Genomic DNA, 9554 nt, shown 5'->3' with positions numbered 1-9554 from the left:
GACACAGGGTGGACTGGAGAGGACACACAAGTAATGTTTAGTTTCATTTATGTTTGCTCACGTGTGTGTTAAGGAAGAAGATACTGAAAGCAACCGGTTTGTCTCTGGCTGTGTTTGGGAGACCCCAGTGGCATACATTACATCACATGACATAACATTAAGCTATTGTTTTATTCAATAAGTGCATTAAATCGTGAAACCTCAAAATCAAATCCAAAGCAGCAGGAATCTTGTAGGTACATTACCTTCAAAAAAGCCAAACTGCAAAGTGCTACATGTAAATGCAACATATAAGTGCAACCTCACTTCTTCTTTTTTTTTTTTAGACCATCATCTTCTTAACCAAGGTGTAGTCGGAAGAGATGTGTTTTTAGCCTGAAGCCAAAGATGTGTACACTTTCTAATGTCCTTATGTGGAGGGGAAGCTCGTTCCATCATTTGGGAACCAGGACAGCAAACAGTCGTGATTTTGTTGAGTGGCTAGCTGTCCCTCGCAGTGAGGAAGCAGTAATCCGATTGGCCGATGCAGAGTTGTGTGGACCGGCTGGGGTGTACGGTTTGACCAGGCCCTGGATGTAAGATGGACCCAATCCGTTTGCTGTATAGAGAAAAGAGGAGGGAACCTTGAGGGGCCCCAATAGTGAGTGGACAATGTTCTGTCACAGATCCTCTCTAAGTTAACCAATAGGAACGTTTTTTGAGGTATGTGAGCAGGGAGAGTGAAGATCCTGAGACAGCCAGATCCTGAAGGGAACCACACTACCTGGTTCATGCTTCTTCAATATTCAGCATAATAAGTGTATTGTAAAACTGAATTAGAACACACACACACACACATTCACACACACACACACACACACACACACACACACACACACACACATTCTTCTGTATATTCAGAAGCTTTATGGAAAATCACCTCCACATATGGTGACTGCAGGATTACCTCCTCATTCAAAGTCTGCTTTGTGTGTTAACAATAGAGTGATATCAGAGTGGATGGTTTGTTTGATGGTTTGTTTCTGTATTATTCATATTGTGTGGCCCTAAATCGGTTTGGGGACATGTCTTCTTCTTGGGAACAAAATGCAATGCTGGGTGTTCTTATCCAACTAAAAGGATAAAGTGTGCTAAGGACGGGGCAGATCTAATGTGAAGTGGTAGGTTGTTCCACAAATTTGAGGCGGCTATTGCGAAGACGCGATCACCTCTGGTTATGAGCCTTGTCCTAGGCATGTCGAGGAGCAGTTGAGTGGCTGATCTAAGCTCCCTCACTGGAGTGTGCAAACTGAGAAGTTGGGATAAGTAAGGCGGTGCCAGTCCGTTTAGACATTTAAAAGTTAATAATGAAGATTTTAAAAAATATCCTGTAACAAAAGGAAGCCAGTGATGGTGATTTTATCTGCTAAGAAGTGAACCAGCTTTGTAGGACTGAAAACTCAGGAGTTACCTTGATAACTCCAAATCCTGCTTTGAAGTACAGGCCCTTGGTCTCTGCTCAGTAAAAACAGTCTCCTTAATCAGTGAAGGCAATGTATTTACCCTATTCTGAACATTTGCAACACAATATAGAGCAGTATATGTTGAGGGATGAGTTTCTCATTTACTCTGAACCTCTCCCAGGCGACTTTGACTTGCGAGCTGCATCTGACCAGAACCAAATTAAACTTAAATAACCTCAGTGAGGCCAACGCAGAGGCATAGAAGTAAGCAACATAAGGAAAAATGACATTAAAAATGATACAGGTGTAAAACATGAATGAAATGACAACCAGATTAACACCAGTGAAAGGTTGAGGCAGCACAGCAAGCACAGTCAATGAGGAGCAACATACAGTACTCCTATTAGTATCAGTGACTTTGCTGCCATCTAGTGCCATAAAGTCCACAAGCAGCACAAGAATGAAATAGTCTTAATGTGGTGGTTTGCTGCAGAAATAGTAAATATAGTGGTTGTCTCTTCTTTTGAGACGGCACACTGAGAAGTCCAACTCAGATCAGAGATTTGAGAAGTATCAAAATATTTGAATAATTTGCTACCTGTTAGATTTTTTAAACTCATGATGTTTGGCAACGCTGCAACGCTGTCACTGTTATAGATGACATGATTCATTATTTAAGTTATGAAGTTAAAATTGGCTTCACATTAAAAAACAATATTTAAATTCTACTTAGTATTGGGGATTTCGCATTAAACTCACAAGGGCACTTGGTCCATTAGTACTTCAACCCGCCATTGACTGTTCTGGGTTGTAATGGATAATTTTTACAATGTGATGTTAAATATTTTTACTTCAGTAAAGTATCTGAGTACTTCATCCACCACCAATTAGATTTGATTGAATTTTGGTTTCCATTTAATTGAGCAACCTCCAGAGGGCGCTACATGAAAGCTGTATCTGCATGTTACACCAGTGCATGCTGCAACACTTAAACTAGATCTTACTCCGACAGAATTATCATTTCTAAGGAGTAACGATGGCCAAATGCTTTAGTGGATCAGAGAGAAAACATATTCCGAAAATAACCCTTTTGTGCTTCAGTGCTGGTTTGCAAAGCGTTCCTGTGAAAAGGATAATTTGCTGTACAGTGTTACAGCCTTCTGTCTGCTGTGTATTGGACGAGGGTTGTCCATATACGATGCAGATCCTGTAGGAAATGTTCTCCCATCATAGAGACAATTGGCAGGCACACAACCGTGGAGAGAGATACCACAGGAAGGTGAAAACAGGTGGGATGGACATTGAAAGGCTGAGGTGTAAAAGAAAAAGACTGTTTTAACTCCACAGTTCATACAATTGGTATAATTCCAAAAATTAAATAAAATAAAAGAGATTAAAAGATTGATAATTCACAAACTCATTCATCCAATTAGTAAGATATCTGACATTCGGATTCAGATTATCGTTAGAACTGATATACAGTCACTTGTATTAAAACAGCAGATGATCGCACCCCTGCTATGCTATAAGCACTGAGCACCTGGTTCATTGTGGAGCTAAGATAAACTGACCGGCTTTTGATTTCTGTTACTCTGAGAAGTTGAAAGTATCCCTGTAGCTTTACCATATAGTTAATAGCACTAGATTCATTGGGAGCTGGTTGATTTGTGTTTGTTTTTTTACCTGCTAAGGTTTGTACAAGTGTATATAAAGGACATGGATCTGTCATTTTTGCTCCTTTTTTATTGTGTTAATTTTTCTGAACATTTGAAGGAATAAGGCAATAGACCTCAAATAAAATTGATACAATATACTTATAGTACATTTTTCATTGATAACTACATTGACGTTTGTAAGAATTGGTAATCATAACTTTAATGAGAAGCATTGTTGTTAGCAGCTATAGAGCCTGTTGATCCTCATGATGTCCCAGTAGGACATGCCCTGCCTCTGGCCGATCCGGACGTTGGCGTTGGGGATGGGGGTGATGCTGTCCCTCCCCCGCTGGATGGAGAAGGCTGTTTTTCCGTAGTGCATGATGGAGGAGTAGTCGTAGGGAGTGTTCAGGTTGTTGGTGTTCGACTTGTAGAAGTTGTAGGCCATCCGCTGGTTGATGTTCGCCCAGTTGATCCTGACGTAGCTGTCGCGGTCGCTCCTGGTCTGCTCGTGCTGGAAGCCCAGAGCGTGGTTGAATTCGTGCTGGATGATTCCGTAGTAGACACAGCCCCGCTTGTTGAGAGAGAGCACCTGTCTGCCTCCCACTCTGCCCAGAGAGGAGAAACATCCGCCTCTGTTCTCGATGCTGATGTAGTCGTACTGGTTCTGACGGGGGACAAAGCGGATGCAGGTCCTGCCCTGGAAGGATTTCATGGCACGGTCGATCTTCTGCCTCTCCATGCTGCTGAACTCTCTGCTCATGGTGAAGGGGATCACCACCTGACCGTTGGAGGATTTCTTCCACAGGCATTTCTGGGACCAGCACCTCATGGCGTTCCTGGTTCTCGGAGCAAGCATGTCTCCTTCCAGCAGGAGCTCATCTGTGGCGTTGTTTGAGGTCAGAATCCTGGTGGTGATGTCCATGCTGCCCTCGGGAACCTCTTCTTCAAGTTCCTCCTCTTGTATCTCATCTATGGCGTTGTTTGAGGTCAGAATCATGTTGGTGATGTCCATGGTGTCCTCGGGAACATCTTCTTCAACTCCCTCCTCCTGAAGAGGATGAGCCTGAGAGAGGCCGAGCAGGAGCAGCAGCAGTAGGCTGACACTGGGAGTCATCTTCAGGGTGGGTGTGGAGGCTGTGGAGCTTCTGTGGAGAGGAGACACTCCTGATGCTTTCTGTTTGACTCAGTGCTGTCCAGGCTCTTTATACTCTCCTTTACAGGTGTGTCTGCAGGATTATTATGGGCTGGGGTCCACAATGTTAGGCCTAAATAAACCTTCCAAGGGAGGACTCCACTGACAAACCCAGTGTTTCAACATAGTTTGTTATCTCTGGTCAGTAGGTGGATCAACACAGGTGACACTTTTTAAAGCTTAATACTTGTTGAAGAATGAACTTGTACCAATAGGATCTTCTATTATTTAAGAAGAAGCATGACAAATTTTAACTGAGTGATAAATATATGTATTCCCATTGAAACGACCTTTGGCACAAACGTAATCTCTTACGTTCTTCTCACACAGACACCATCCATACTCTTTTGCAATTAAAAATGAAATCACTTTAAGGAGGCAGGTTACCTGATGTTAATTGACCTTATGGTTAAAAAAAAAAAATCCCTGTAGAATAATGGTAAAAGTGGCTCTGTCATTGTTGCATTGTCAGTTGATCATAGTCCTTTTAAGGAATAAAACAAACTATGCGGAAATAAAGCACTAGGAGTCAAAGAAGCTTTAAAATGTAATGATGACTTGACAAAATATAAACAAACAGGCTAAAAACGCAGAGGGGAAGTTAGGTAGCCTCAGATTGTGCCTCATTTATTACACTTGAGTCACAGAGCTAAATATTCAAGTTCCAAAAAAGTGGCCTTAGCATAGGTCATAAATCCTGCCTGTTCCATGTTAGTGTATGGAACGTGGACAAAAACTAAAAACGCAAAGTACACATCAAATACATATTTCTCGAAGATGTTTTCTGTCATTTGCGTATTTTATATCACACAATGCTAATGATGCTATAGAAAATGTGGTCAGAGATAATTTGCTGAGACTGACCCACAATTGGTTGAGCGCGAGTCTGCAGGACCTCGTTACCTTGGCTTAATCCTCCAATCGCTACTTTCAGACTCTGGCTCCAACTACGCAAGAATGCAGTGTTCATATCTGGGATATTTTGGCTCCATTTCTGGTTAGTGGGGGAGAAGAGGAGACAAGGGGTTTTCTTTATACAGGGTTAATAAAGAGAACTATCCATAAAAAAAAAAGATTGTAGTCAATCAACTGTTTAGATGTTGAGGGGCTCCAAAGGATAAGGGGGTTGTTTGACTATCTGAAGGTGCAATAGTAAAGATCAGGGGAACTTCACTGATCTTACACACATGTTATTTTTGCGTCGTCATGCAGGGCTGAAGCCTGCACACCTGTGGGGTTTGATAGTAGATGGGAAAATGATGAGCTGATGTTAGGGACCGTGTCAAAAGTGGCTGGCAAAATGTCCCAAGCAGTTTTTTGAATTGTCTCTATTTTCTTTAGATTCACAGACACACATAGAGACTTTAGCTTTGCATTGCAAATTTGATCATGAGCCAATTACACAATCAAACATTTAATACAGATCTAAATTGATAGTAAAGTCTATTAAAGGTCCTGGTAATGTACCGTAGAAATATAACATAATCAAAGAGTCTTGTTCCCACGTTGATCTGACCTTTTGATAAACAACTTGGCAAATGTGTTTTTCAAATTTTTAGTTTTGTAACATTAAAACAAAACTTTAACCTTAAGATTGCTTCAGGTATTTGTATTACAGCCAAGTGCTCTTAGTCGTAGTCATTTAAGATTTAAGTTCAGTGGTACAGTATGCATCATATTCACAGACAGTTTATAAAGACGGTCCACAGGACAAATCCAAAAATATGAAGGAAAAGGGTGTTGATTGCTCCTTGTGGCTGGCTGCAGTACAGGTCATGAATCCTGCCTCCTCAAAGTTGGTGGATGGGACATGGACTCAATTCTAAATATAAGTCCACATCAAATACATTTTCTCAAAAAGGGCTTCTGATGTAGATATTTGTAATGGCAATGATGTCTGTTCAAGTGCTCCTTCCTGGGAAGTTTGGTTTTAATTAGTTATTTGATGCTATGAAAACATGGGAAACTTGACAGCTGACACTGACTCACGATTTGTTGATGAAATGTATAAGATGGACCTCGATACTGCGGCTCCATCCCTCAAGCGCTACTGCATAGACTTAAGTTCCGAACGATGTCATCATCGCAAAGTTGCAGTGTTTGCATTAGGGATATTTTGGTGTCATTTCTGTGTAGAGAAAGGAAGTGGAGATGCATCCTCTGTCTTTACTCTATGATCACATACTGGACATTTATACAGATACACAAATTTCAATTCCAGATCTTTTGTTTGTGATCAAAGAATTGTTCAGCTACATGTGTTCTTGTGTCCTATAACTGCATTCCCTTGAATTTCTGACATATTTAGTTATATTTTGAAGATTCGTTTTATTGTTGTCATGTTACCCTGAGTACGTTTTGTTAGGGGGCATTTTCTTATCCTTCAGAAAAATGGAAACTAATAGCGTAAGAGGAAGTATGGAACAGAGTCCTATTCCCAGTACTTGGATGAAAGTCCCAAAAAATGTCAGAAGTCCTTCACATATGCTGAGGGATTGTAAATTTGTGCAAGAAAAAATGTTCGCTCCATTTTGACAATCAAAAGATAAAATAAGGGACACAACAGCAATCATGTTGCTTTACCTTTATTATAGACATTTGATACTTGTTGCCGTCACATATGCTGTTGTCTGACTGTTTGAGAGAACATAGTTAAAATAAATTTGATCTTTACCATTGCTTGCAAAGATTATGGTTTTTATTTAATAACAGTAAAACACATACAGTAAAGGGTGAATTTCCTGTATTTTGCATCAGCATTTTTGTTAGCAGCTATAGAGCCTGTTGATCCTCATGATGTCCCAGTAGGACATGCCCTGCCTCTGGCCGATCCGGACGTTGGCGTTGGGGATGGGGGTGATGCTGTCCCTCCCCCGCTGGATGGAGAAGGCTGTTTTTCCGTAGTGCATGATGGAGGAGTAGTCGTAGGGAGTGTTCAGGTTGTTGGTGTTCGACTTGTAGAAGTTGTAGGCCATCCGCTGGTTGATGTTCGCCCAGTTGATCCTGACGTAGCTGTCGCGGTCGCTCCTGGTCTGCTCGTGCTGGAAGCCCAGAGCGTGGTTGAATTCGTGCTGGATGATTCCGTAGTAGACACAGCCCCGCTTGTTGAGAGAGAGCACCTGTCTGCCTCCCACTCTGCCCAGAGAGGAGAAACATCCGCCTCTGTTCTCGATGCTGATGTAGTCGTATTGGTTCTGACGGGGGACAAAGCGGATGCAGGTCCTGCCCTGGAAGGATTTCATGGCACGGTCGATCTTCTGCCTCTCCATGCTGCTGAACTCTCTGCTCATGGTGAAGGGGATCACCACCTGACCGTTGGAAGATTTCTTCCACAGGCATTTCTGGGACCAGCACCTCATGGCGTTCCTGGTTCTCGGAGCAAGCATGTCTCCTTCCAGCAGGAGCTCATCTGTGGCGTTGTTTGAGGTCAGAATCCTGGTGGTGATGTCCATGCTGCCCTCGGGAACCTCTTCTTCAAGTTCCTCCTCTTGTATCTCATCTATGGCGTTGTTTGAGGTCAGAATCATGTTGGTGATGTCCATGGTGTCCTCGGGAACATCTTCTTCAATTCCCTCCTCCTGAAGAGGATGAGCCTGAGAGAGGCCGAGCAGGAGCAGCAGCAGTAGGCTGACACTGGGAGTCATCTTCAGGGTGGGTGTGGAGGCTGTGGAGCTTCTGTGGAGAGGAGACACTCCTGATGCTTTCTGTTTGACTCAGTGCTGTCCAGGCTCTTTATACTCTCCTCTACAGGTGTGTCTGCAGGATTATTATGGGCTGGGATCCACAATGTTAGGCCTAAATAAACCTTCCAAGGGAGGACTCCACTGACAAACCCAGTGTTTCAACATAGTTTGTTATCTCTGGTCAGTAGGTGGATCAACACAGGTGACACTTTTTAAAGCTTAATACTTGTTGAAGAATGAACTTGTACCAATAGGATCTTCTATTATTTAAGAAGAAGCATGACAAATTTTAACTGAGTGATAAATATATGTATTCCCATTGAAACGACCTTTGGCACAAACGTAATCTCTTACGTTCTTCTCACACAGACACCATCCATACTCTTTAGCAATTAAAAATGAAATCACTTTAAGGAGGCAGGTTACCTGATGTTAATTGACCTTATGGTTAAAAAAAAAAAATCCCTGTAGAATAATGGTAAAAGTGGCTCTGTCATTGTTGCATTGTCAGTTGATCATAGTCCTTTTAAGGAATAAAACAAACTATGCGGAAATAAAGCACTAGGAGTCAAAGAAGCTTTAAAATGTAATGATGACTTGACAAAATATAAACAAACAGGCTAAAAACGCAGAGGGGAAGTTAGGTAGCCTCAGATTGTGCCTCATTTATTACACTTGAGTCACAGAGCTAAATATTCAAGTTCCAAAAAAGTGGCCTTAGCATAGGTCATAAATCCTGCCTGTTCCATGTTAGTGTATGGAACGTGGACAAAAACTAAAAACGCAAAGTACACATCAAATACATATTTCTCGAAGATGTTTTCTGTCATTTGCGTATTTTATATCACACAATGCTAATGATGCTATAGAAAATGTGGTCAGAGATCATTTGCTGAGACTGACCCACAACTGGTTGAGCGCGAGTCTGCAGGACCTTGTTACCTTGGCTTGATCCTCCAATCGCTACTTTCAGACTCTGGCTCCAACTAAGCAAGAATGCAGTGTTCATATCTGGGATATTTTGGCTCCATTTCTGGTTAGTGGGGAAGAAGAGGAGACAAGGGGTTTTCTTTATACAGGGTTAATAAAGAGAACTATCCATAAAAAAAAAAGATTGTAGTCAATCAACTGTTTAGATGTTGAGGGGCTCCAAAGGATAAGGGGGTTGTTTGACTATCTGAAGGTGCAATAGTAAAGATCAGGGGAACTTCACTGATCTTACACACATGTTATTTTTGCGTCGTCATGCAGGGCTGAAGCCTGCACACTGTGGGGTTTGATAGTAGATGGGAAAATGATGAGCTGATGTTAGGGACCGTGTCAAAAGTGCCTGCAAAATGTCCCAAGCAGTTTTTTGAATTGTCTCTATTTTCTTTAGATTCACAGACACACATAGAGACTTTAGCTTTGCATTGCAAATTTGATCATGAGCCAATTACACAATCAAACATTTAATACAGATCTAAATTGATAGTAAAGTCTATTAAAGGTCCTGGTAATGTACCGTAGAAATATGACATTATCAAAGAGTCTTGTTCCCACGTTGATCTGACCTTTTGATAAACAACTTGGCAAATGT

The 9554-nt window shown here is 41.7% G+C and overlaps 2 protein-coding genes across 4 annotated transcripts; both read right to left on the bottom strand.

Moving 5' to 3' along the window:
* Positions 1-3335: 3335 nt before the first annotated feature.
* Positions 3336-4214, bottom strand: LOC132998564 (high choriolytic enzyme 1-like). Of its 2 annotated transcripts, XM_061068277.1 has the most exons (2): positions 4128-4214; positions 3336-4037 (listed from the first exon to the last, which is right to left on the bottom strand). In XM_061068277.1, exons 1-2 carry the CDS (start codon positions 4212-4214, stop codon positions 3336-3338), a joined length of 789 nt encoding a protein of 262 aa, XP_060924260.1. The 2 variants fall into 2 exon arrangements, with proteins under 2 accessions (XP_060924260.1, XP_060924259.1); XM_061068276.1 differs by having other exon boundaries at positions 3336-4214.
* Positions 4215-7057: 2843 nt separating this feature from the next.
* On the bottom strand, positions 7058-7936 carry LOC132998558 (high choriolytic enzyme 1-like). 2 transcript variants are annotated; one of them, XM_061068267.1, is made up of 2 exons: positions 7850-7936; positions 7058-7759 (listed from the first exon to the last, which is right to left on the bottom strand). In XM_061068267.1, exons 1-2 carry the CDS (start codon positions 7934-7936, stop codon positions 7058-7060), a joined length of 789 nt encoding a protein of 262 aa, XP_060924250.1. The 2 variants fall into 2 exon arrangements, with proteins under 2 accessions (XP_060924250.1, XP_060924249.1); XM_061068266.1 differs by having other exon boundaries at positions 7058-7936.
* Positions 7937-9554: the final 1618 nt, after the last annotated feature.

The sequence above is a fragment of the Limanda limanda genome, chromosome 3, assembly GCF_963576545.1.
Source record: "Limanda limanda chromosome 3, fLimLim1.1, whole genome shotgun sequence".
Classification (NCBI taxonomy): Eukaryota; Metazoa; Chordata; class Actinopteri; order Pleuronectiformes; family Pleuronectidae; genus Limanda; species Limanda limanda.
This window is presented reverse-complemented; position numbering and strand designations above follow the sequence as displayed.